The sequence below is a fragment of the Natator depressus genome, chromosome 3 (genome assembly GCF_965152275.1).
Source record: "Natator depressus isolate rNatDep1 chromosome 3, rNatDep2.hap1, whole genome shotgun sequence".
Taxonomy (NCBI): Eukaryota; Metazoa; Chordata; order Testudines; family Cheloniidae; genus Natator; species Natator depressus.
Genome location: NC_134236.1, coordinates 161,031,111 through 161,059,109, shown reverse-complemented (window position 1 = coordinate 161,059,109; position 27,999 = coordinate 161,031,111). Strand labels below are relative to the sequence as shown.

Genomic DNA, 27,999 nt, shown 5'->3' with positions numbered 1-27,999 from the left:
GTGGCCTTGTGGGTTGGTTAATCCATACCGGCCTTCTGTAGCATTTCTAGCACCTCCTTGAGCATCTACTAATGATCCAGTATGACCGTTCCTATCTGTGGGGTAAAAAGAGTTTCTCCCAACCTAGAAGTGCAATGGGAGGGCTGAGAAAAAAGCTCTATGTAATTTTAAGGAGCACCACATGTCCTTAAACACGTTTGGGTTTCCTGCAAATTGTTTTCCTCTAACGCACTTTAGGTCAAAGAACCAAAGAGATTGCTAAAAGCATCAAACCATGCATAACTTTTATTGATGAGCATTAAATTCATTTAGCACAGTTCCATATTGATCCATCTTGCTTTTAGTAAGGCTTTTGACACAGTCCCAAATGACATTCTTATGAACAAATTAGGGAAATGTGGTCTAGATGAAATTACTATAAGGTGGGTGCATAACTGGCTGAAGGACCGTACTCAGAGTAGTTATCAATGGTTCACTGCCAAACTGGGAGGCCATAGCTAGTGGGGTGCTTCTGGGGTCTGTCCTGGGTCCAGCTGGAGAATCTCCACCATTGGAGGTTTTTAAGAATAAGTTTGACCAACACCTGTCAGGGATAGTCTGGATAAACTTGATACAGCCTCAGCACAAGGAATGGACTAGATAAACTTTGGAGGTCACTGCCAGCCCTACATTTTTATGATTCTGTAGTGAGGCACGTGCTAATGCAGCACTGCTTTATGCAAGGAAGTGTCCAGGTAAAAGTTAGAGACGTGATGTGAATTAATAATACTTTTGTTATATCCAAAGGCTAAGAGTTTGGGGACCAAACTGTCCCCTCTGTTACACCTGTGCAACTCCATTGATGTCTATGGGAATACCTGGGTGTAACTAAGAACAGACTTTGGCTCCCTTGTAGAGCATTGGAGACAGAATATGGCAGAACACTCTGCTCCCTGCTGTTTAAAATAAAAACTAAATTGCTAGTCGAGGTTGCAGAGGGAATCTTTCTAATGCTGCATTGTGCTTTCGTTTTAGGCACACAGCCTAAAACAGCTCTGTGAATGGTATCCTGTGCCTCTGGTGGACCATTAGGGAAGGATGGAATGGGGTATGAGGGCTGCAACTACCATGGTGGAGGGCTCACAGTAAATTGTGGAGGAGTTCAGGTCTACCACAAGGTCCCCTCTTCAGTTTTTTCCATAGGGTTTACTGCAATTGTACTAGTGTTGTGATGCAGCAATTCAATCCTGCATTGTCCTATCTTAAATCCTTGCTGTATCACTTTTCAGCATTACCCCTGTTGTGCTAAGCACAGAGGTATTTTAGCTTTGAGTTGAATTTGAATCCTCTCCAGTTAGGCTTTCTCATATGGGTAACTTACGTACACTGTTAGTGTGTTCAGTGAAGTTCTTACAAAACCTACAGTTCCTTTCTCATGAAGATTGATGAGCAATCTTTTTCTTCACCAAAACTTTCTTTAGAGTTCAATAGAGTTACATAAATGAATTAAATAGAAGTACAGTGCTTTAAAAACTACCCACAGTAGGATTAATTAATTAAGAAGGAAAGATCCATTTTGCTATGCATTTCTGTATTTTAGGGCAGAACGAAAGAATTTTTTAGTGAAGTTTGTGGGGATAACTTTTCCTACTGACCAGTGTAATAAAGATATTATAACAGCTGCAAGGTATTGGTTACACTGCTGGAATTCATTCTGGTGTACACAGAATTTTTTTTATGCATGCCTTTTGAAAGAAAACAGTTTGATAGCAGGTGTGACCTTTAACCTTTCCAGACTTGAAGGACTTAATCATCGTCATTTGTTCAGCTCTGAATATACTTTGAGGAGAGAGGAAACAGAAGGGAAATGTGGGTTTGAGGCGTTTTTTCACAAAGATATTAAAGTTGGAGGGGTTTTTTTGTTCCGTATAAAAGAAAATGAGGTTTTTTCCTAGGAAAAAGACTCCTCACGATAGCCTTATAATGGAAATGCTCAGTGAGCCCTAATTATGAGACAGATGCAAAACGAACACAGTTCCCTATCCAGCCTTGTCTGACGGAACAGGCAGCAGATGCTGTTGCAGTTCTGCTGGGAAGGTGTCATAGCATACTTCAGCAATACATTGTTCCAACCAGACCACCTTCCGGGGGTATTTTGGGGACAAGGGTAGAGGTGTGGCCATGGTACCCAGATGAACCAGCTAAGGGTTGAGGAGAGGGGGTAGCTGCCATGGAAACTATTGCAGCAGCTCTGCAGCCTGAGGTAGGTGGAGTGGTTGGGGAAAGGGGAGTGCTCTGTTCTCTGGAGCACTCCAATGGAAAGCCAGTTTTGTGGAGAGGAGAGTATTTGTCCCTACAGAGCAGCTACTTAATTAATTTTTCTGTTTTTATGGTTTAATTATCTGCTGATTAAAGTGAAGCCTGTTGGAACTGATGCGAGTCAGGCAGGTGCTTGGCAAACTTCTCTACATAACCCTGCCAACACATCACAAATCTGCTTGCAATAGCTCATACTGTTCCAATACCAGACCGATCTCTCTGGGTTACATGCTGCCAGTTGTGCCAAATAGTGTGGTGGTTCAGTTATTTGTAATTATGTCCAGATTAGAGAATGAAATTCATTTTCACAGGTGACAGAACGTGCATTGAAATGCAGATCTTTTATTTCTAAAGGCTAGAAATTGGTTGGCCATGGGGTCAATGTACTAAAGCTAAGAGTGTAGATATCCACCTGTCTCTTGCACTTCAACCTGAGTTGAAAAATCTTTCCTTAATTTTCTTCCCTCAGCCCTCTACTCAAAGAGCTGATCATGCCACCAAAGCTTTGACCTTTTTTATTACATGAATGAAGCTAAAGGTTCATAATTTGTATAGTTATATGGAACGATACCGTAAATTGAGAGTGGCTGTCATTCTGAAAAATTCTACAGCATTTAATTATAGCTTTCTAGCTAATTTGCCCTTTGTTCTTGTTTATAAGCCTTTTGGCTTTGAGGTAATCCAAAAGCTTGTTGATTTACGTGAACATTTCTTTTCATACATGGTCTTATTGCTACTCAACTCTGATTCAAATGATTTTGAGTAGAAACCTCTTCATATATTGGTGATACGTTGAGAGTGGTCTGCAGAACTTTGTCCATACCACATTCAGAGCACTCAGCCACGCTGTCTACCAATTGGGCTGAAAGAGGAAGGGATGGTCTTGTACTGGGAGTGAGTAGATCTGGGAACTGTTCCTAACTCTGCAACAGAATTCCTGTGTGATCTTGGGCAAGTCACTTAGGCATAAAATTTCAAGAGAGTCCACTAGTTTTGGATGCTACAAATTTTGGGTTTCTAATTTGATGTTTTTTTCAGAGGTAACTGCATTGACCTCAGCTGAAGTTGAGACTTTTCAGCATCTCTGTTTTAAGTTTCTCACACTGGACAACCAAAGTTAGTGGACATGTGATAATTTTGGCCTTAATCTCTCTGTTTGAGTTCCTGATCTGTAAATAGGGAATTATAACCGTTCCCTCTGGATGTTGAAAGAATAAGTGCAGGTTTACTGTTTGTGTGATGCTTATATGCTACAATAATGAACACGACAGAGAAACCTATAAATAAAATTGATGTTCTAAGTAGGTCTCTAATGTAGGTGGAAAAATGATACCCTATCGTAACTTCTTCCATGGAGATGTTTTTTTTTCTTTTAATATTTATATAGAGATTTATATGCGTGTTGTGCTTTTCAGAGACAATAAAAGCCCAATGATTGACTGATGGAGTTTGCCATATAGGCTGGAAGATTTGAATCTAGATCAAGGTTGTTACATCAAGGCTTAAAATTTTTTTGCAGGCACCTATTTGCCAGATAACTTAATCTACTTTCCAGACTCCATTGTGAAAGATGGGAAGGCCCTACTGTCCAGAGGTAGTACCATGGTGAGAAGTCCAGTCCCTCTACTCCTAGAAATGGGGAAGGGTGATGAGATTCCTACTAGATCCTGCTTAGGGATTCCTAGATCCCTCCTAGAGATTCCATCTTTCATATCACCCTCCAGCTAAAAGGAAGGTTTCAAATGTGCCAGCCCCCTTTGGCTGCTGGAGGGAAGGAGCAGTTATTCTCTTCTCCTTCCCATCCTAAAGCCTCCTATCTTCTGCATAGGTAAGGGACTCCACAATGCCTCCTCAGCTTCCTGGCTATTGTAGCTGGACACTGGGCATTCTGCCATTCTACCATTTCCCTCCAGCTTCCTGGCTGCTAACACAGAGCAATGTTTGCTAATCTATATTCCCCCATTTATATCCGAGTTAATAGCTCTGCTGCCTGTTTCCACTGCTGCTCATAGCTTTCTCAAGGAGTAGTACAATCGATAGGATGTCAGTTTGATGGTTGCCCACAGTTTTCAGAATAGCAGCAGTAAAAGCTAACAACAATCAAGTCTGTTTTCACTCTGTTAAATCATAGGAGAACTCTGAGGAGCATGACCAGCAGCAGCAGAGAGGGGTACTACAGTCCTCTCTCTCTCTCTCTCTCTCTCTCTCCAGACCCAGCAAGATAGCACTGCATTGTTAACCTTCCAAATGTGAAATGCATTTAATCTTCACAACAGCAAGGGATAGAAACTCTTTGTTTAATTAAGTCAAAGGAAAAGTAAAATTCTGCAGAATTTGGCATAGGTTCTTCTACGCGCCAGGAAAAGCTGCTTACTCTCCAGTGGCAGATGGATTTTTCAAGTCCTCCATTACGTCAAGTCTCCGAATTTGTTCAGCACCAAATGCAATGAGACTTTCCGTTTTCCCTATAAATTCTGGGAATTACGAGCACCTGCTCCATCAATAGTGACGAATTCCATGATCATTTACAAATGTGTGTTCAACTTCTTGAAGTTGTCGGCTTGGGTTTAATCAAAATGTAGCACAGCAGTAGGAAAATAAATGCTTTATTAAATATTCTAAAAACAATAAAACATATCTGTCTATAAAGTTTTTAGTTTTGTTTTTGTTTTTTAAGGACTTATGCCTTTTAGCCCTATTTTGGTTATAAAATGAAAACGTTTGTTTTCTTGTGATTCCTTTTGTATTTCTAAAGTACAGTTACATTCAAAATGCTGTGTCATTTTAATTTATCTTTTGATACAGGAATTAAGTAGTTAAGAGTTGTAGTTATTCTTTGTATCATTTGACCCAGACCACAAAGACTTAGCCATGATGCTTAAAAGATAGATTAGAAACCAGGTTTAGTTTGTCTAGCTTTATCTGTTCTTTCATCTTCACAGCTGATGTAAGGAGTGTGTGTCATTGATGATGCTCAGTAATAGGTATGCTAACATGTAGTTTATTTTATGCTTTAAATTTGAGTATTGCTTGAAAAACTTATTTTTGATTATTCCTTTCTTATCACAGCAGTGCTGGTCAGCATGTGTGTGAAGTGGTATGCTAAGTTATTCTACATAAGATTGTGCTTTCTGCTTGGTCTAAAGAGTCCTAACTTTTTAGGGGCTGTTTTATACATAGATGGTTTTTGTTCCTTTGTTTTTGTTACCATAACTATATTGGTTTAGAAACATATGGAGTTAAAGCAGTACAGCCCCCAAGTGTGAACACAGTTATACCTGTACAAAGATGCCTATAATGGTACAGCTCATTCCCCTGAGCCAGGATTTCACTCAGTATCTCTTGCAGAGACAATGTATCTTATTCTTAGACAAACTGACTTTTTTAGTTGCGCCTGGAACAATCTCAGAAGCCCTCATAAATTCTGAGCCATTAATGCATGGTGTGGGAATTAGAAAACCTGTACTCTTTCAGAGAACTGAGAATTTAGTACTATAAGAGACCATTTTTCGCAAAAAAAAAAGTCACTTTAGTTAGTGTCTTCTGTCTACAGAATATAGCAACAGTATTAAAGATGACCATAGAAAGTAAAACCAAGTTCATACTTCACCTGAAACTGTGGTTTTAGTTACATCTTTGTAACATCTGTTTGTCATATCCATAGATATTGAATCTTTATGTGGATTTATGGTTTTCCCCCAGAGACCGCTTTTTGGTCATCTTAATTACAATTTTTTAAAATGCGAAGTGTATACTGAAGATGATTACTCCATGAAATAAGATCCATTTGAAGAAGAGCAAGTATTAGCAACCAATACATTTGTGCCTGCTCTCTCTTGCTGTTCAGAATAACTTTGGTAGAGCTAGATTTCTAGTAAAGAAGCAACAACATCATTAGCAGTTGAAATGGGCTTTATTTGGGTACCTTTTTGGGTTCCATTTTTCTGGATAATGCCAGGATAGAATATGCCAATTTAAAATATTTTCTTCCCTGGAACTGCACAGGAAAAAAGTATTAGTGCATTTTGCCTACATTCAATAATTCTTTTTTTTTTTTCTTTCAGACCAGCCAGACCATTCAAGTTACCAAAAAGGTAAGGTACCGTATAAGCACTTATAAATCTTGTGCATGTTCTTTCACGTGTTAAGAAAACCATGTCTCATACACAGGTGATAGTGTATGGTAAAATCAGCTGTTGTGCATATGACTAGGTTTCGCTCTAAAAACAGAAGGAAAGAATAATATTAATTGGAGACATATCCCGTGTTGTCTTCTGATTCTTTTTTAATTTTCTTTTCTTTTCAAATACTGTGTGCGCGCGTGTGCGCACACTACCCACATCAGGCACACAGAATCCACAGCTGACCACAGTCCTGCTCCTGAGTGTACCACCAGAAACTCCCTGGTCTAACACCAATAATTATAAAACAGCCTGATTTAAAAAGCTCAGGAGAGGGCATTGCAATAATCTTTCCTGCCCTTAAACAAAAATTTGGCATAGGTACTGGCTCTGTACATTTAATGGAAGAAAGTAGAAAGGCCTACCCAAAATTGTGCATGCACCTGAAATATTAGATACCATTTCAAATGAACACATGTTAAAGGAATAATCCACATGCAGGAATTGCCCTCAGTAAATAATAGATCTGTTCAGTGAATATACTGCTTATAAATCCAATCAAATAAATTTCCATTGTACATGAAACAATGAAAACCTCTTAAATATACACAAACTAGACATTTTGAAAAGTTGTATATATCTTTTTGTGTGCAACCAGAATGTGATGAACCAGGTTTTTCTCATTATACGCACACAGACAGATTCACAAAGGGAACTCCTAAGCATTATTTTATTGCTTAGTATTCAAACACGATTTCCCAGCTCATTAGAAGTGCAGTGAGGCAAGTAAAGAATCACAAATATATGTATTTGGTAGATTAGGAAAATGTAGCACCATACCACAAAGCAGTGTAGGAAATGTTAACATACTACTGACTAGACTGAATGCAGCAGATGTTTTGGCATAAAATAGATTTCAGGCAGCTATGAATTTTGTGGTTAGTGGGCACTTCCACTTGATTCGGACTACTGAATGGCCGAAGAAATGGCTTGCTTACCAGTCTGGCCCAGTCCTCTGACTCTTTTCAGCCAGTTGCACCAATGTATTGGTGGGTTTAATCAGCTGGTATAAGTCAGGAAACTGAAGCCTTGATTCAGGAAAGCTCTTAAACATATATGTAACTTTAAGCGTGCCGTTTTTAAATTTGAGCTCTTTCTTGACTAGGGGTGGATTTAAGCAGATGCTTAATTGCTTTTCTGATTTGGGGGCAGAGGTCTGAGGCCAGTCGTTTTCATCTTCAGGTCGATGCACCCACATTTTTTAAATTCAGGTCAAATCCACAGCTTGCGTTTTAGAGCAAGAAGTACAATTTAATTTTAAAACTCCCATCTCCCACACAATGGCTACAAAATAAGTAGAAGTGGAGAGACCAGCTTTTCCTTTTGGATGACAACTTAGGATCTCAGTTGTTTGTGGACAAATCACTTGAAGCGATTTCTTGCTTTACACTGGCATCATTAGTGGTGCCAAATGAAGCTCAGACAACCAAAATCTGAAATTTTGAAGTTGACAAAAGAGAATTAATTACTGTATCTCAAAAATGTATGCTAGCTGGAAAGGGAATGATATTTCCAGATTTGTCAGAGGCTACTTAAAATTATTGTGAATCTACTTGATACAGATACTCATGCCGTTTTTTTGCATTTTCAGTGAGCTGTGAAATTATTTGCATGTTCCAGGTACTAAAAAGCACATAGGCTAATTAACAAAGACTACATCAGAGAGTTGAAAACCAACAAGGACTGCAAATTATGTTGAAACAAATGTTGTTGTCACATAGTTCAAATGGATCCTTTTGCTATTCTGGCTGCAGTGATCATTGCTGATACAAATATCCAGTGTATGACTGTGATGGGACCGACACTGAACCAGGGTGGGGAGTGGAGCAATGCTGGTCTAGGGAGGCTGCGCCCCTTAACAAGTGCAACTTGCATAGCGTGTTCTCAGTTCAGGAACAGTTTTAAAAGGACACTATTGCTAGGAAAGGGGGGAAATGAGTGTATGTGATGCCAGGAAGCCAGGCTGATGCTGAGAGCTGTGTCAAGAGTAGCAACAGCTCTGTGAAAGCTGCTTTAGCCACAGGGACTTGGATTTGCCCCCTTCTTTAGGAGTTGAAAGCTCTGAGAGAGATTTAACTAACTGAACAGGACACTAAGAGACTGAAAAAAGTCTGCTTAGCCTATGATTATGCCCCAAACTAAGGAGCTCCAGACTGTTAGGAAATGACCTTGGAGAACACATAATTTGGGGTAGCTCAGTAACTAGGCTGGACACTTGGATAACCTCTAGGGCACTGCTTCAAGACCCAGTGAAGTAGGTGGGCCCGGGTCCCCTACTTTGCACCCTTTCTCCTGCTCCTCTGTATTGACTGGATTCTGGGGGACCAATCAGAGCACAAGTGGGTGATTGAGACCACAACTGGGGCCCCCTCTGGGATGACTTGGCCAGCAGAAACCATAAGGCCAAGAGGTATCCACTAGGCCTGATGGTCATCAGAGCTTCCCACTACAGTGACATAAAAACATAGGACAATTTTACAAGAGTAAAGACCTGGTAATGTTTCCTATGTAAGGTTTATTAAAGTCTTTAAACAGGTCACATAGGCCACAACTTTCTTTAGTGTTAGTTATTGATTGAAGAGTTCTGCTCAACTGAGATGAAAGCAAGCTGCTCAGCAGAGAATGGAATCCTACACACAACAGGGTAAAGGGATAATTCTTGCAGTGGCAACACACTGGTGAAAAATAACTTTTAAGTCTTCAGAGCTCTCGACAAACATTTAACTAGTTAATGTACAATCTGGTGTATATAGAAATATTGAATCTTGTAAATAGAAAAATGTTGTTAAGTCATCTACTCCCTCTCTCTTAAACTTTGCGCAATTGGTTATTTGGGCAAGTTGTCCATTTATGATTTGTTTAATAACAAATTGCACTTCAAACAGATTTAGAAACTTTAACTAATTAAGCTTGAGAATCCTTCTGTGAGATGGGTAAAAATTATTCCAAATTTATCTATGGAGAAACTGAGGCAAAGCCATAATAACACTTGAATCTTCCCAAGACTGTGCTGAAACCTGTAGAACATACCCCGTTCTCATTGCTGAAGTGAAGATTTTTCAGGTTGAGGCACGCTGCAGAGGACTCCCAGGGCAGTCAGTAACAGCATTGTTGAATACTGTTGGTTTTATGATAGAGAAATGGTTAACTGCTGCCAGAGAGGCTGTCCTGTTGCCTTTGAATAAAAAGGCGTATTAGATCTTGTTTTAGCAATAGGACAGAAAATCTTTGGACAGAGGGTAACTGGGTCCAGGTAAGAACAAACAGATGTTGTGCTGATCTGATTTTCAAAAGAATAACAGTCTCTCAGGGTAGTGACAGTAGGTGCAGAGAGAGCTGTAATATCAGCTAACCTTTATTTTATGGAGATTGTGGAGGAAGTGGAATATAAATTGTCCTGATCAATATTTACATGTGTACGGCTACTATCAATATGCTATGATTCATACTCAAATGTTTTTTCAAAATGCATCACAAACCTCACCGGACTTTGTCCCTTCTGTTCTGAAGACAGTATAACCTTTCTGTGAAGTTGTCCTTGGAACTCAAGGAGCTTGATTTCAAGTGACTGATGTAAGACTAATTACTGTATAGTGAACTTCGTACTTCTGGGTTTCATTTTCTTGCTTTATTATTTCACACTTTTTGTCAATTTAACAAGAACCTCTTATTGAGATAAATATTTAATTATGCACGTAACAGCTTCTTTGCTCCAAGAATTTATTGGCAAGATATGATATATTCTGAAATCTGAGTATGTATGTGGGTGCTGCAGTTTATTTTCACCCTTGAACTTGCAGCAAATTCTGTCGACTATCATAATAAGCTGTGAATAACTTTTTTTTTTAATTGTAGATTTAAGTTACAAAGCAAATGGTTCTTCTGGCTTATGCAAAACACTTATTTTCTTGTGTAGTGCGGATCAGGGAAAACATTCTGACCAAACCAGAGCTATAAAGTTGAGGAAGTAGTATAAAAATCAATAATGTATACTTGGTCTCATGAAGCAATTTGACTTAAAATGATGTTAATTGTGCTTTATCCAAAGTTGCCAGAATAGTTTGAGTAAAAGTAGCAATTATCATTACCTGACCTGTGAACCAAAGAAATCTATTTTTGAATAAGTCAGAAATAATCATCTTAGCAGCAGCAGCACACCAAAAATGCTAAACTGAAATCTATATTTTTATAAAAATCTTGAAAGAAATACCAATAGACTGGTGAAAAAGACTTTTCCTAACAAGAACCCAAATGAAGTTTCAAGAGGAGAGGGATTTGCTGGAGATTAACAACATCTGTTTTGGTCTGTTTCTCACTTCAATTTGAAAAAAAATGAAAGTGGAGGCTTCAGACCTTTGCCTGGTATCTACGTGAGATCCAGTTTAATCTCATTTAAGTGCAATAAAAAAATCGTACCATGCTTTAGATGGGTCTTATTCCATAAGGAGAGAGGTGTGAAATAATTCTGTTCTTGTCTTCTTTTGTTTTCAAATTCCTCTTTCCTTGCTAAGATATTTTTTTTCTTTCCTTATAGTTATGCAGCCCTGATAGCTGACTGGCCTGTGGTGGTTCTAGGCATGTGTACTGTGTTAATAGTGGTGTGTGCATTGGTTGGCATATTAGTTCCAGATCTTCCAGACTTCTCTGATCCTCTGCTGGTAAGTTAGCAACAGTTTCCTGTACTGTCAGATAATTTTCTCGGCTGTACTCTTTTCCCCAACAATAATGGTAAACAGGTAATGTAAGGAGTGTTTGGAGAGCTTGTTACATTGCTTTCCAATACAGATGTGCCCAAACCAAAACCCCAAATCTGAGCACACATGAGCTTTTAGGACATTTGGTTATGAACTTTGCAGTCCAGACCCAATGATATTTTCACAAGGGTTGAGAAGCTGCTAACAAATGTAGTGAGCTTTATCTAATGAATCCTATGGAAGAGCATAGTAGATCTTACAGTTCCTGGTATTTCTTCTAATGCAAATGTCCTAGCAGATCATGACACCAGAAGAGTGAAGTGGGATACAAAGAGGTGGTTGCACATCAGAGTCTGTTACCCACTAGATTTGAATTCCAGTACCCAGCAGACAACTATCCAAAGCTTATACATGTCCAACAACTGAATTACTATGCATTTAATATTGTTGTGAATTTGCCCCACACATTAGAACATAGTCACAGAAGACAGGCTCTCTGTCCTGGAGATCATACGTTCTAAATTAGGTTTCGGATTGGGGTGCCAGGATCTGTTAAAGGAAGAGGGAACCTAAGAACCTTTGAGTGATGGAGTCCTATCCATATTGAAGGTCTAAAAGGAATCTTTATCTGAGTCTGATAAACACTGGGGTCCGTTCTTATTTGTTCTGAACCAGCTCAACCATGGATTTAGAACTCTCATGGAAAGAGTTTTACTTGACTACCCTAAAGTACTACAAAGTTACTGTTGTTATATTGCTACTATAATAATGTTCCGCTGCACAGAAAAAATGGAATATAGTAAACTAGTATTTCTTGAAACAGTCAGCAGTCCTTTAAATTGCATTAGTCAAGAAAAATGTTTTCTTTTAAATGGTTCTAAGGCTTTGAGTTATTCTTCTGGGGATGGAGAAAAGACAAGAGACATGCAGAGATAACCAACAGAGATAATTACTCAAGCTACAAAATATTCTGTAATTGAGATAAGTTAGCTCAAACCATTTATCTGCTGAAAATACTAAGAGCCAGTTTACTGATTGGTTAGGCAGTATTGACAATCACTGTTTCTTACTGAAGGTGTGTAACATACATCAGAATTTATAACCACCCGGTAAGTCCTATGCAATTGGTCATTATTGTGTCAAAACATCCTGTTATAAAGCAATCCACCTCTAAACTAGATGTCTGGAGTAACTGAACTTTCTAATTATAGCTGTCCGTCACTTTGATGTTCATGTTTTCCATTCTTCTTTTAAAGCAATGGAATGAAATGTACTAATAAAATTCTGTAATGTTCTGCCTTAGGGTTTCGAGCCAAGAGGGACTGCAATAGGCCAGAGATTGGTCACATGGAATAATATGGTGAAAAACACAGGGTACAAAGCAACATTGGCAAATTATCCTTTTAAATATGCAGATGAACAGGCTAAAAGGTAAGAAATTTTTAATTATGTTATTGTCTCAGCTTACTGAAATAGAGCCTGCTCCAATGCCTCCTGAAGTCAATGAGTACACTCCCATGGACTTGAAGGGACATTGGATCAGACAATTCCCCCCCCCCCCCTTATATTCCTTAGGCCTCATGTATGGAACTAGGCTGAAGAGAGGGTTTGATAAAACTTACCCTACCACATAGTGTAACCATTTAAAATGTCTTGTGTTTTCCACTTTGAACTACAAGAAGTGTTAAGATAAAGATAATATGCTTTAAGGTCCCTAGTAGGATAAAAGTGTCATGAATATCTGAGTTATTGAATGTTGAAGTCATATGAGCACTTACATCTATTTTCTCTGGCCAAAGCTAATAAAATGTGTAAGTAGTTAGGAAACTCCTTTTAAGAATCTTATATTCTGTGTTCAAATAAGATAAAAATGTTTCCTCCATTTTAGTCATCAGGATGACAGATGGTCAGATGATCACTATGAGAGAGAGAAAAGGCAAGCAGATTGGAATTTCCACAAAGACAGCTTTTTCTGCGATATTCCAAGTGAGTGGAATGGTGTTAATAGTAAATCTGAATATTGTGGGAATATTGAATATTCACAGGAAATGTCTCACTATTAGAAAAAAAGTCTCGCTCCCTATATTTATGATATGCACCTTTTTCCTCTTTGCATAAGGCTCTGAGAAATTTAGATGAAATCACATTTTAAACTTCATCAACAGTTTCCACCAAGCACTACACCTCACCTTTTCTTATAGAGCATTTCTTTAAAAGGTTTTGGTTTTGGTCTTAGTTGTTGACAATCCTAATTGTTAGTACCTTAACATACATTAAATACATTAGTAGTGCATTATCTGTACTTCAGCTTAAATCTAAAAACAGAAATTCACTTTTCCTTGTATATTCTTCTAGCAACACTATTTTTAAAGGACATCTGTGAGGTCAAATCTGGCCCAAAATTTAGATTTTATAAAACGTAAGACCAGTGGAAACATTTCCATGAAATTTAAAATATACAGGGGGAAGGCTATTTAAAACAAATAAACATTCCTCTTCACATTTAACCAGCCACATATTTCAGCATTGTGTTAGTAAGCACTTTTTGGACAGGAACCATGTCTTGGTATGTGTGTGTACAGTACTTACCCATGGGCCGCAGTCTTGATCTGGGCCTTCTGGGGCCTACTGCAGTATAAATGTTAATAACAGTGCATGAGAACATGAATGTGAAATTGACGAGAAAGTGACTAATTTGTTTCTATTGTCTAAGCTGAGAGAGAGGCAAAAAGTGAATACCAAAGTAGATTTTATAAAATTCTTTTTTTAACACTATAAGGTCTGTCTTCTAACAAAGATAAGAAAATTTGGCCCCAGATCATCCTTTCTCTTTTCATGAGTGGAGATAATTGAGACCAAGCAGATCTCTCCTGAGCAAGAGCAAATGTGGGAGGATCTATCTTGAAATCCATGTGAAAGTTAATACTGCTTGAAGCAGCATTAACTCCTGCAGTCCCATCCATGACAGCATTTACACCATCCCCGGGGACTCAGGCAATGGCAAGATGGTAGCTCTCTCATCTTGGACCCCTTTGCCTTCTTTGTTCCTTGACTTCTCTCCCTGTGTGCCTTTACGATCAGCAGGATTTGGGAGGCTGTGGCTCATATTCCTAAGGCATTTAGAAAAGCTTGTCCCATCTTCCGTGACAATTCTGCTTTGTGCACCTTATGCTGGTTTTTTTGGTCTCCTATACTCATTGACAGTAGGAGAAGATCTGCCTATTTTCTTTTTTTAAAATAGGATTTTTAATCTGATGATGGCTGTTGAAATCATTTTTCATAATAGTGCATGTTTTAAAGTTCTACTACAAAACTAGGCAGAACATAGGGCCTTCACCGCTGTCTCCCATCTTTGATGTTCTCTTCCTCTTAACTTCTTCCCATGTCATTTAGATAGCTTTCAGTTCTGCTTCTGTTTTGCACTGCCATGTTATCCTGGGCCTATCTCATCTCCTCTTTCCGAGGGAGATCCAGTCCAATGCCAGACTTGTTGTGTTATTTGAGTCTTTCCTCCATGTATGTCCTAGTCATCTCCATTTTAATTCTGTAATTTCCTCTCCTGTAGGTTTCTGTTGCATCCTCCTCCAGAGTTCATTTGTGATTTTTGTTTTTTGGCCATCTCATACTGAGGATTCGTCCAAAGCAGTTGTTTATGAAAAACTTATTAGTTATTAAGACCTTACTAAGTCTACAAGTTTCAGTGCCATATAGTAAGACTGACTTTACAAAGATGTTAAATATTCAAATTTTAATTTGGAAGGCAAGAGTTTTGTTTCTTGAGATCTTCTTTAGAGTTACAAAGGCATGTCTGGCTTCCGCTATTCTGGCTTTAGTATTGTCATCTGTTCTACCTGTTGTACTTACAGTGTTTCCAAGATATGTGAATTATTGGACTTCTTCTATGTCTGTCCCTAAATTACACAAAATCAGGCAATATGAAGCCCAAAGTACCATATTGTACTCCAAGGTACTTAAGATTGGTGTGTGTGTAATATGCATTCCTGGTTAGCTAAGCATAAAGTTCTGGTAGCCACTAAGACATTACTCCCTCTTACTTTTATTTGAAACAGCTTTCAGTAACTCAAAATTTTAAACTGATAAATTAAGCTTCTTTTACAATGGAATTTGTGTTCATTAGACGTATATAACTTCCAGAATACAGATTTTTTTTAATAAAAAAAAAGGCCCCAAGGACTTTCCAGAAACTTCAACTGAAGTCACCAGCCTCTAAAGCAAAGAAATCATTTTATAAATGTCCTTGTAATTATTAATGATATCCCCAAGTGTATTATTTTACTAAGGCAGCCTCTGATTATATCATGTATCCACTACCAATATGCTGTGAATTAAGATAGACCTATAATAGTTTGCTGCTGAGACCTTTCCGTCTTACTTGTCAGATCTGAGAGGGCAGACAATAAGCATGGCTAGACATTTTTAGGATTTCTGAACTGTATAAAATTGAATAAAATAGGAGACTGAAGTTTAGAGAATTCTTTCAGCTTTAAGATGTTGAGGGAGATTGAAGCTCTTACAGGACTCAAGTCTTTCAGATAGAGATCATCTCCTCTCTTGAAAAAGGTAGTTTCCCACCTTCAGACTAATATTCTGAAGACGTACAGTTAAAATAATTTTTATCTACTTTTTGAATGACGGGAATCTGTTTTAGTCTCTGATATCAGACATACCTGAGAAATTCATAAACTTTCTTACTATATTTCCAGGTGATCGATACTCACGAGTGGTGTTTACTTCCACAGAAGGAGAGAACTTGTGGAACTTGCATGCAATTAAATCAATGTGCAATGTAGATAATTTGAGGGTAAGTAAAGAAAACCTTTACTCTGCTTAATCCAGATGAAAATATGTATTTGAAACTCCTTGTGCCTTATATCTAACCACTAGATGAAAGCATTTCAAGTTGTTTTCTTGTTGCACATTAAGCAATCCACAGGCAGGCACTAGTTCAAAAACAATTTTGCCAGATTACAGATCAGAATTTCTGTTTGTGCACCTCAAGTGATCTTCACTAAAGATAAAGCCTATTTCTGTGCTTCAACACTTTCTGTACTGAAGAGTATATTTTATTCTTTTGCAATGTATTTCCTTTCATAATCATACACCAACCTTTTTGTTTCCCAAAGAAGGCAAGGATTTCATTTCTTTGTCCCTTACTTTTATTTCCCTTAAGACAGTCTGTCTGCATCTTTGTTATATTCTGTATACATCTCTTGCTGTCAGTGGGTCACTTCGCCCTATGAACTCAAAAAAGAATAACTTGGCATCAGAGACATCAAAGGGACATAAATACAGTTTCTAGGCAAACAGCAAAAGTAATGCAGGCCAGATTGTATAGTTCTGAAATAAAAATTTGCTTTCACCTTAGAACGTGAGAGAATGAAAGAAGACACTTTGTCCCTGTCAACCCGGACTAGTAGATATTTTTTCCATGTTCAGTGTCGTTAGGGCCTTGCTCTCATCCCGAAAAGAGTCAAAATGATATAGGCAACAGCCAGCCTAAGGGAATTTAATAGTTGCTCTTGCATGTGTTAGAAGTTAACTGTGCACATAGTTGAGACTGGTGTCTGGTTTCAACTAATAATGGACGTTAACTGACCGTTACAAAGTCCATTCTGAACTAAAAGGTATGATGTATTTGAATATACATCTGACAAGTATAAGCGTCTCATTCGCTGAAAACACTGTGCTTTAAATTGCAATGAAACTGTAACTTTTTGTAAACTCAGAGACCTGGTGTAGAAAACAACTTAGGCCATATATTTTTCATTTTATCTTAGTAATGATCAGTTGATTTCCTGGGTAGAGGCCCATTATCTTTCCCACTCACCAAATAAAATTCCCATCACCAGTTAACCTAACAAATATGCCATAAGCATTTAACCAGAAATGTTTTTTTAGATTGTGATATTTGATCAAGGATTGATTTTTCAGTATTGTCAGGCAGTCACCTTAACACAGCCAATTTCCTCCCCTTTTTTTTAGCTGATATTTGCTTGCCTAGGATTCTGAGTTTCCCAATATAAGCAGTGAAATATGTTACAACCAGTGGTGCCAAGAAATGAATCTCACTGAAATTTAGATTAACAAAATCAAGAAGACAGTGAAAAGAAAAGAAGGACTTGTGGCACCTTAGAGACTAACAAATTTATTTGAGCATAAGCTTTTGTGAGCTACAGCTCACTTCATCAGAGGCATTCAGTGGAAAATACAGTGGGGAGATTTTATATACACAGAGAACATGAAACAATGGGTGTTACCATACACTCTGTAACGAGAGTGATCAGGTAAGGTGAGCTATTACCAGCAGGAGAGAGAGAGAGAGAGAGAGAGGAAAAAAAAAAAGAAAAGGGGGGAAAAAAAACAAAACACTTTTGTAGTGACAATCAAGGTGGGCCATTTCCAGCAGTTGACAAGAACGTATGAGGAACAGTAGGAGGGGGAAATAAACATGGGGTAATAGTTTTACTTTGTGTAATGACACAACCACTCCCAGTCTTTATTCAAGCCTAATGTAATGATGTCCAGTTTGCAAATTAATTCCAATTCAGCCGTCTCTCGTTGGAGTCTGGTTTTGAAGTTTTTTTGTTGAAGAATTGTGACCTTTAGGTCTGTAATCGAGTGACCAGAGAGATTGAGGTGTTCTCCGACTGGTTTTTGAATGTTATAATTCTTGACGTCTGATTTGTGTCCATTTATTCTTTTACGTAGAGACTGTCCAGTTTGGCCAATGTACATGGCAGAGGGGCATTGCTGGCACATGATGGCATATATCACATTGGTAGATGTGCAGGTGAACGAGCCTCTGATAGTGTGGCTGATGTGATTAGGTCCTATGATGGTGTCCCCTGAATAGATATGTGGACACAGTTGGCAACGGGCTTTGTTGCAAGGGTAGGTTCCTGGGTTAGTGTTTTTGTTGTGTGGTTGCTGGTGAGTATTTGCTTCAGGTTGGGGGGCTGTCTGTAAGCAAGGACTGGCCTGTCTCCCAAGATCTGTGAGAGTGATGGGTCGTCCTTCAGGATAAGTTGTAGATCCTTGATGATGCGCTGGAGAGGTTTTAGTTGGGGGCTGAAGGTAACGGCTAGTGGCATTCTGTTTATTTTCTTTGTTGGGCCTGTCCTGTAGTAGGTAACTTCTGGGTACTCTTCTGGCTCTGTCAATCTGTTTCTTCACTTCAGCAGGTGGGTATTGTAGTTGTAAGAACACTTGGTAGAGATCTTGTAGGTGTTTGTCTCTGTCTGAGGGGTTGGAGCAAATGCGGTTGTATCGTAGAGCTTGGCTGTAGACGATGGATCGTGTGGTGTGGTCTGAATGAAAGCTGGAGGCATGTAGGTAAGTATAGTGGTCAGTAGGTTTCCGGTATAGGGTGGTATTTATGTGACCATCGCTTATTAGCACTGTAGTGTCCAGGAAGTGGATCTCTTGTGTGGTCTGGTCCAGGCTGAGGTTGATGGTGGGATGGAAATTGTTGAAATCATGGTGGAATTCCTCAAGGGCTTCTTTTCCATGGGTCCAGATGGTGAAGATGTCATCAGTGTAGCGCAAGTAGAGTAGGAGCGTTAGGGGACGACAGCTGAGGAAGCGTTGTTCTAAGTCAGCCATAAAAATGTTGGCATACTGTGGGGCCATGCGGGTACCCATAGCAGTGCCGCTGATCTGAAGGTATACATTGTCCCCAAATGTGAAATAGTTATGGGTGAGGACAAAGTCACAAAGTTCAGCCACCAGGTTTGCCGTGACGTTACCGGGGATACTGTTCCTGACGTCTTGTAGTCCATCTTTGTGTGGAATATTGGTATAGAGGGCTTCTACATCCATAGTGGCTAGGATGGTGTTTTCAGGAAGATCACCGATGGATTGTAGTTTCCTCAGGAAGTCAGTGGTGTCTCAATTGCTACAAAAGGTTTTTTCTCTCCTGCTGATAATAGCTTACCTTACCTGATCGCGCTCGTTACAGTGTGTATGGTAACACCCATTGTTTCATGTTCTCTGTGTATATAAAATCTCCCCACTGTATTTTCCACTGCATGCATCCGATGAAGTGAGCTGTAGCTCACAAAAGCTTATGCTCAAATAAATTTGTTAGTCTCTAAGGTGCCACAAGTACTCCTGTTCTTTTTGCAGATACAGACTAACACGGCTGCTACTCTGAAAGAAGACAGTGGTTTACTATAGTCACTCCCAATTTTTGAGGATTTCTGGAGTCATGGCAGTGACTTGGAAGTTAAGATGTGAAGTTATATTTTATTTGTATGTGACACTTAAATATAAAGGACTAATTCTAATTGCGATCTAAGAAGTGCTAGTCTGTGAACGTCCACATAGACAGCTGTTTCAAATAAATGCCACTCATCATTGTCCAGTTCAGGGCACAGCATATTTGTGTCATAAATTAAAAGGAAACATTTTTTTTGGATAACTAAATGAAGACAGCTTGCTACATCTGAAGGATAATTTTGTGGAGCTTGTATTGTTACTGAGAAAGTTTACCTTTTTAACGTAAATATACCTTGAAATTTTAGAATGTATTATATCAAATACTACTTTTTTAAAAGTCCTGATTGCCAAAGAGTAGTGAACCCTTCTCAAGGGAGAATAAGAGGAGGCTACTTTGAAGAAAAAGCACCATATAGTAAGCCATGAAAAACATCTCTCCCTTAAAAAAACAAACAAACCACCACTTAAGTACTAGGATCATGGAAGCTTTAGCAGTGTCTGTAGATATTTTATATAGGATATTTGTAGCAGATCAAACGTTTTGGACAAGAGATCTTTTTCTTGTAACCTCGATTTGTAGTTAAGCATTTAATCATCAAGCAGTGAGTTGGAGAGCACAATTGCATGTAGCAAGGTGGTGGTGTAGCTAGCTAGTTAGTTGGATTTACAATTTGATAAGAACAGATGTTGTAATTATTACCTGTCTATATGCACAGTACTTTTAATTAAAAATTAGTTAAACCAGATGCCAGTTGCTTAGACAATCTGGACGAAAACTTGTTTTCATAACAAAATTGCTTCTAAATGGCTCGTGCTATTGCTTAAGCCATATAGAAATGTTACTCCTTTTTGAGCAACTCCGGGATCTCATGAGGTGCTTAGATGTACCCTGCTTTCAATTGCTATGTTCTTTTGCTGGTATTTGACCTCCTGGAGTGGATGCTGACTTGCGCTGTAACTAGTCTCAAGAAATTGGTGTGTTTTTTGACCTTTAGTCTTTGTTAGACTCTCTCTTCTGTTGGCTATATTTCACTTATTAAATTCATGCCTGATTAAGGGTGCCAGTTCTGCTTTCATTGAAATCAGTGGCAAAACTTTTATTAAATTCAATGGTAGCAAAACTAGGCAGTACATATTCTGGAATTTTGCAAGTTAAGTTGAAGTGCAAACTTAAGGTTTCATATATTTTACTCTTGATATGTAGGATTTCTGTGCCAAACTATTATTTGCAATAATATGAGCTATCTGTATAAATCCCCTGCACATCAATAGAAGAAGGGATCTCTAAAATCGTATTTCCAGCTGTTTAGCATTTAAACACAGAAACTATCTTGGGAAAAATAACAACTTTAACCATCTGGTTTACTAATACTTAGGGCGCCGTCCTGCAACTGCTCAGCACGTGGCATTCCCATAAACTTCAATGAAAATTCCACATGCAGACTGGCTACAGGATCAGGCCCCTAATTTTTAACTAGAATTAGAGAAGTCCTTTCCTTCCCACATCAATTACAGGAAGCTTTCCTTACTATCCGTATGCTTCTATTTTTCATAAACTTCAAAGATTCCAAATATAGGAGCACAAGCCTACATCACCAGGCAGATCCATTTGCCAAGCTGACGTGCCCTTGTAGGTAGTAGACATGCAGAATGCACAACTTCACTTCTTTAAATATCCCAGTAACAAATGGAGATGTTGCCAGTGACACAGCTGGTCTGGCAAGTACCAGCTAACCTTGGCAATATCTTTTGATTAGCCAACAAAGTAGGGCCTAATCCTGCAATGCTAATGTTTTGTAAATAATGTTTTTGCATAGTGCTTTTAAAAGTTATTCCAGGCTAAATTTTGTTTTTTCTTTCCAAGTTTCAGCTGCCAGCTTGTGTTACTTGATCTTTGGCAACAGTTACTTTACCAGCATTTATAGCTTGCAGCGAGTATTGAAGAATAACATATAAGCTTCATTGTCCCATCTTGAACCTGACTATGTAGAGAGGACAATGCAATCCTTTCCTCCCAGTTGGCTTGGCTGACCCAGAGCTTGCATGTTACATCCTCATAGGATAAATCTGGAGATGTGCCATGAAAAATACAGATATGCTATTCCAGTGCTTCCTTTTATTTATTAGGTTGTTCATTTTTCCCTGAGTTTGCATGTTTGAGTATATTTATCTGGAAACAATCAAATGTGAATTATCCTGTTTTTATGGAATGTCAGGTCATTCTTGTTCAGGAATTGTTTGACAATCATAGAATATCAGGGTTGGAAGGGACCTCAGGAGGTCATCTAGTCCAACCCCCTGCTTAAAGCAGGACCAATCCCCAATTTTTGGCCCACATCCCTAAATGGCCCCCTCAAGATTGAACTCGCAACCCTGGGTTTAGCAGGCCAATGCTCAAACCACTGAGCTATCCCATCATGACAATCCTCAAATTGTGGGTTTTGTCTGTGCTACAAGTGATCACTGGTGATAACCTAGTGTAATAAATAAGAAGTAGTATGTCTTATATTTAGCTGATCTGAAATCTGCATGGATAAAGGTTTCAGGGCCCAGTCCTGTAAACACGTAGGCACATGTGTAACGTCACTCACTTGAATGGTCCCAGTGAATGAAGTTATGCCCATTCTGGAGTGTTTGTAAGATTGGTTCCAATTCATTGTTTTTTCCAAGCCAGGAGTTTGGACTGGCAGCATGTGCATGGAATCTGGGAGTCTTAAATTCTTCAAGTCCTTATTTAGCTTTTAGGCTTTGTCTACTTGGGAAAATTTTACTGATTTAACTATATTAAGTAAGAAACTGATGTATTTAAATCAGTACAACCCTCTTTTTGGACACTCTTACTTTGGTTGAAGAATGCTTCATATTGATTTAACTTAAGTCAGTTCCTTACCAGTTTAAGTTAAATCACTATGAAGCAGTTCTTAAACTGAAATAAGAGTTTCTACACTGATGAAGCTAATTTAACTTATTTTACTAAATCAGTTTCTCAATCTAAGTAGTTAAATGGGTATAATTTCATAGGCAGACAAGGCTTTGGAGTCATTCAGAGGAAAAGTCAGCCAGGTGCAGAAAGGCAAAACTCATGCACAAAGTGGGCTGTAGAAGGGAGCTTAGGTTACATAGCTCCTTATCCTGGAGCTGTCCCATCCGCTTGTGCTAGAGCTGCCAGGAGAAGTCCCTATAGCTTCTAGGATCATCTTTATGTGGTCTCAGGAGGGGTGAGGAATACATTGGAACCAACCTTCTGGGCAACTGATCAGTTTAAAAAAAAACATTGGGGAGCAGTAGAGGGAAAGAGTGCACCTCAGTTGCTTCATCTTCAGGCAGAAGTACTAGAAGAAGGTTTCTGGAGTGAGGTTCTGGAACAGCCTTCCAATAGGAATAGTGTGGGCAACCTAATGGGGTTTAAGATGGAATTTGATGAATTTATGAATGGGATTATATAACAGGGTTGCCTGTGACAGCAGGAGACTGGACTCAATAACCAGAAGGTTCCTTCCAGTCCTGTGTTCTAATGTACTAGACCGTAGTGGCTAATGTAAAATATTCTTAAAATTTCTGAGCATATGGGCCTGATTGTCATATCACTCATACTAGTTTTTACACTTTGGGGACTCTATGAACTTCTGTGGAGGGTCTCCTGATTTACCTTGATATATGTGAGAGGAGGATCAGGGCCTGTGTGTACATGTGCTTAAGAAATTTAAGTATTGGCACAGAATTCCATGAGTGTCACTTTCACCCCTCCTGGATGAACCTGTCTGTGAATTATTTGAAATTTAAAAATTAAATGCAAAGCACCCCTTTTAAATGGCTCTTGCCCTAATGTTCTAATCCTGTGTCTGTCTCTACACAGATAAGATCTCATTCCCAATTTGGTGATCTCTGCCAGAGGACCACTGCTGCTTCGTGCTGTCCCAGCTGGACGCTGGGCAACTATATTGCCATTCTAAACAACAGATCGTCATGTCAAAAAATTGTAGAACGAGATGTTTCTCACACCCTAAAGCTGCTTCGTACATGTGCCAAGTACTACTACAATGGAACCCTGGGGCCAGATTGCTGGGATGTGGCAGCCAAAAGGAAGGACCAGCTCAAGTGTACAAATGTGCCTCGTAAATGTACAAAGTACAATGCTGTTTACCAGATTCTGCACTATCTAGTGGACAAAGATTTTCTAAGCCCAAAGACTGCTGACTACGTCTTGCCAGCTTTAAAGTACAGCATGCTCTTCTCTCCAACAGAAAAAGGAGAAAGCATGATGAACATTTACCTGGATAATTTTGAGAACTGGAACTCTTCTGATGGTATAACGACCATCACGGGGATTGAGTTTGGAATAAAACATAGTTTGTTTCAAGATTACCTATTAATGGATACTGTGTATCCTGCCATAGCCATTGTCATTGTTCTCTTAGTCATGTGTGTGTACACGAAGTCCATGTTTATCACGCTGATGACCATGTTTGCAATAATTAGTTCCTTGATTGTATCTTACTTTCTTTATCGTGTAGTATTTAATTTTGAGTTTTTCCCTTTTATGAACCTCACTGCATTAATTATTCTTGTTGGAATTGGCGCAGATGATGCTTTTGTCCTGTGTGATGTTTGGAACTACACAAAATTTGATAAATCTCACGCTGATACTTCTGAGACAGTCAGCATCACCTTGCAACATGCTGCTCTTTCCATGTTTGTAACCAGTTTTACCACCGCGGCTGCCTTCTATGCTAATTACGTCAGCAATATTACAGCAATCCGATGTTTTGGTGTTTACGCTGGCACTGCCATATTGGTGAATTATGTTCTAATGGTAACATGGTTACCAGCAGTAGTCGTGTTACATGAACGGTATCTTCTCAATATATTCACTTGCTTCAAAAAACCTCAGCAGCGGGTCTATAGCAACAAAGGCTGCTGCACAGTGTTGTGCCAAGTGTGCCACAAGATTATTTTTGCAGTCTCAGAAGCATCCAGGATATTTTTTGAAAAAGTCTTGCCATGCATCGTTATCAAGTTTCGATATATTTGGCTGTTCTGGTTCCTTGCTTTAACTGTAGGTGGAGCATATATTGTATGTGTTAATCCAAAAATGAAATTACCATCACTGGAGCTCTCTGAGTTTCAAGTGTTTAGGTCTTCTCACCCTTTTGAACGCTATGATGCTGAGTACAAAAAGCTTTTTATGTTTGAACGTGTCCACCATGGAGAGGAACTCCACATGCCAATTACAGTAATCTGGGGCATCTCTCCTGAAGATAATGGAGATCCTCTAAATCCTAAAAGTAAAGGAAAGCTGAAACTAGACAGCAGTTTTAATATTGCAAGCCCAGCTTCACAGGTCTGGATTTTACATTTTTGCCAGAAGTTAAGAAATCAAACATTTTATTACCAAACTGAAGAACAAGACTTTGCAAGCTGCTTTATTGAGACATTTAAGCAGTGGATGGAAAATCAGGACTGTGATGAGCCAGCTCTTTATCCCTGCTGCAGCCACTGGAGGTTTCCATACAAACAAGAAGTTTTTGAGTTATGCATCAAGAGGGCCATCATGGAGTTAGAAAGAAGCACTGGGTACCATTTGTACAGCAAAACCCCAGGGCCTCGCTTTGACATAAACGATACTATCAGGGCTGTTGTACTGGAGTTCCAAAGCACCTATCTCTTCACACTGGCTTATGAGAGAATGCATCAGTTCTACAGAGAGGTGGATTCATGGATTTCAAATGAGCTTCGTTCTGCTCCTGAGGGTCTTGGCAATGGATGGTTTGTGAGTAATTTAGAGTTCTATGACCTCCAGGACAGTCTTTCTGATGGTACTCTGATTGCCATGGGTCTTTCAGTTGCTGTTGCATTTAGTGTAATGCTACTTACAACTTGGAATATAATTATAAGCCTTTATGCAATAGTTTCAATAGCTGGAACTATATTCGTTACTGTTGGTTCTCTGGTTCTTCTTGGATGGGAGCTAAATGTGTTAGAGTCTGTCACTATTTCTGTAGCTGTTGGCTTATCTGTGGACTTTGCTGTTCACTACGGAGTTGCTTACCGCTTAGCTCCTGATCCAGACCGAGAAGGAAAAGTCGTCTTCTCTCTAAGCCGCATGGGCTCTGCAATTGCAATGGCTGCATTGACCACATTTGTGGCTGGAGCAATGATGATGCCTTCCACGGTCTTAGCATACACCCAACTTGGCACTTTCATGATGCTTATAATGTGCATTAGTTGGGCTTTTGCAACCTTCTTTTTCCAATGCATGTGCCGTTGCCTTGGACCTCAAGGCACTTGTGGCCAGATTCCTCTGCCAAAAAAATTGCAATGCAAGGTCTTCTCCCAAGCTTTGTCAGGAAGCCAAGGAGACCGGGGACAAAACAAAGCACATCTTGCCAACACATTTCAGTTGGATTCCGGAGGGCAAAAAATAGAAATGGAGCAGGAGCATTATGAGTTAGAGCCTCTGGCATCACATACCAGTAATTGTAATTCATCAGAGAAAGTAAGTTATGAAGAAACCCACATCAGCTCAGAACTTTTCAATGGCAGACCCCCAAATGCATGCACTTCTGTGCATTCAGCATATAACAGTGAATTGAATAAAAGCATCAGAAATGAAGCTGGTTCAGCCCTGGTACAGCCATGTGTCGACCAGCATACCATGTGCCCCCTCTCCTCTCAGAACAGGCAGTGTAGCTGTCCAGATGCATATAGGCCGTTAAGTGACACTTTGTGCTACCAATGTGCCCCGTCATCTGGTAATGTTGTGCAGATCCAAAACTCTGTGCCTCCTGTAAATGTTTTACAGCAAGCTGTTGAAAGCTATGTTCCCCCAGTCCAACATGTGCTCCATTGCAGTTGTCTTCAGGGGAGACTGAAAAGACCCATGATGCAGAACTCTCTGCCTAGAAATTTTTTTCTGCATTCAGTACAGCAGTTTCAAACACATGAAAGAATAAACAGGAGAGATGCAGCTAGTCTTCAGAATACAGAGGAGATTGTAAGAACTCTTCCAAAGGTGACCAGCTCCTCACTGTTTATCTGCAGAAGTGCTGGTTCTCTTATAAAACCTTGTTCTGAAGCTGAAAATAATGTATCAAGTAACCAAAAGGGACTCTGTAAAAACAGAGACAAGTGTGATTTAAGGGGTACAGAAGTAAATGGAAATGAAGACAAGCGAACTTCAGTATCAAAGCAGAAGAAGATAACTGAAATCAAGATAGATCCAAATTCATCGCAAACTGACCAACTTTTGAAGGCTGATCAAAATGATCAGAAACACAGACTGAACAGTACAGTGAGAGAGGCTGAGTATGAGTTTTGCCCTGAAAATACACAATATTGTAACAGAACTATAACAGTGAAGTGCAATTCTGCTGACAGTCAAATGCCAAACATTGAAGCCAATGTGCCTGCTCTGTTAACGCATCCAGAACTTTCCAATGAAAGTTTGTTAATAAAAACGCTATAATAAATCTTACATTTGGCAATCCTGTCTCTTTTTAAATTAATTTCATTAAAAAACAACACTCTGGATAAAACAAATGATAATTTATATTTTAGCACTATTTTGAAATGGAAAATATATTTTACCGAACAATGAACATTTGTAAATTGTAAAAAACCCATTACTGTGTAATGAAACCTGATGTTGTTGAGAATGACTTTCTGTAAGTAGTAAGAGGGCTTACACTTAATTTAGTTTTTGTCCCAGATATTTGAGTCTGAGTTCTCCTTTCCCCACCATGCTGAAAAATAAAGCATTCCAAAGGGAGTGTCCCCTTTCTGAGACCACGACTTAGGAGATTTGATGAAATTTGGAGGGAAGGGGATTCTGCCATATTGTCCAAGTATACTCCCTACTCTATTCCTTTGCTTTCTTAGTAGCCTTACAGGAGGTATGAATCATTCAAATCTAATCAGCCCTTCTGCTGAACACAATGCTGGCACCTGAAAGAGCAGGAGTTGCCATGGTTGTTTTTGAACCAAGATCTCCTGTAGCCCATGTTCTCAGTGTGTTCAGTTGGGAGTATGTTTCATTGTTAATGTGATATTATAATGAAATAAGAAAAGCAGCCCCTTTGGAGGTCAACAGAGAGAGAGATACACTGGACTGCCATTACTAGATATATATGCCGTACAGTAGAACCCATTTAAAACTGGCCATTAGTGACAGTTACTATATAGAGACCTCTTAAGGACATAGGTAAACAGTGGTAACCTTAATTCAGATGGGAACTGGAAAATGGCTACTTTTTAATGACAATAGCAGAGAAATCATATATGTAATTTTATATTAAAATCAGGAGTGAAAGGCCTTCCAATATAGTATTTTTTCACTGAGTACTGTACAAGTTGGAAGTGAAACCTCTGCAGATGAAGCACCGTTGGTAACTATGTTATAGTCTTGTTGATGGTAGGCTGGAGGAGGTCAAGTCAAAAAGGCTTTAAACAATTAGGTTTTTATTTCACATTGAGGTTTGCTTACCCAAAGGAGTTCCAAACCTGACATAATTACAAATATTGGTCCAAGCCACATAACAAAGAAATTGGATTACAAGCATTGTATTCACATAACTGCAGAGTTTTCTCAG

At 39.0% G+C, this 27,999-nt stretch overlaps 1 protein-coding gene across 5 annotated transcripts in view; it reads left to right on the top strand.

Moving 5' to 3' along the window:
* DISP1 (dispatched RND transporter family member 1) overlaps positions 1-27,096 on the top strand; it is a 164,663-nt gene extending 137,567 nt beyond the window's left edge. For all 5 annotated transcript variants that reach the window (XM_074949211.1, XM_074949210.1, XM_074949213.1 and 2 more), the window contains 6 exons: positions 6,363-6,392; positions 11,014-11,137; positions 12,477-12,604; positions 13,062-13,159; positions 15,898-15,995; positions 23,268-27,096. In XM_074949211.1, coding sequence (XP_074805312.1) covers positions 6,363-6,392; positions 11,014-11,137; positions 12,477-12,604; positions 13,062-13,159; positions 15,898-15,995; positions 23,268-26,876 — 4,087 coding nt within the window. In that variant the 3' untranslated portion in view covers positions 26,877-27,096. The remainder of the gene's footprint in view (positions 1-6,362; positions 6,393-11,013; positions 11,138-12,476; positions 12,605-13,061; positions 13,160-15,897; positions 15,996-23,267) is intronic.
* Positions 27,097-27,999: the final 903 nt, after the last annotated feature.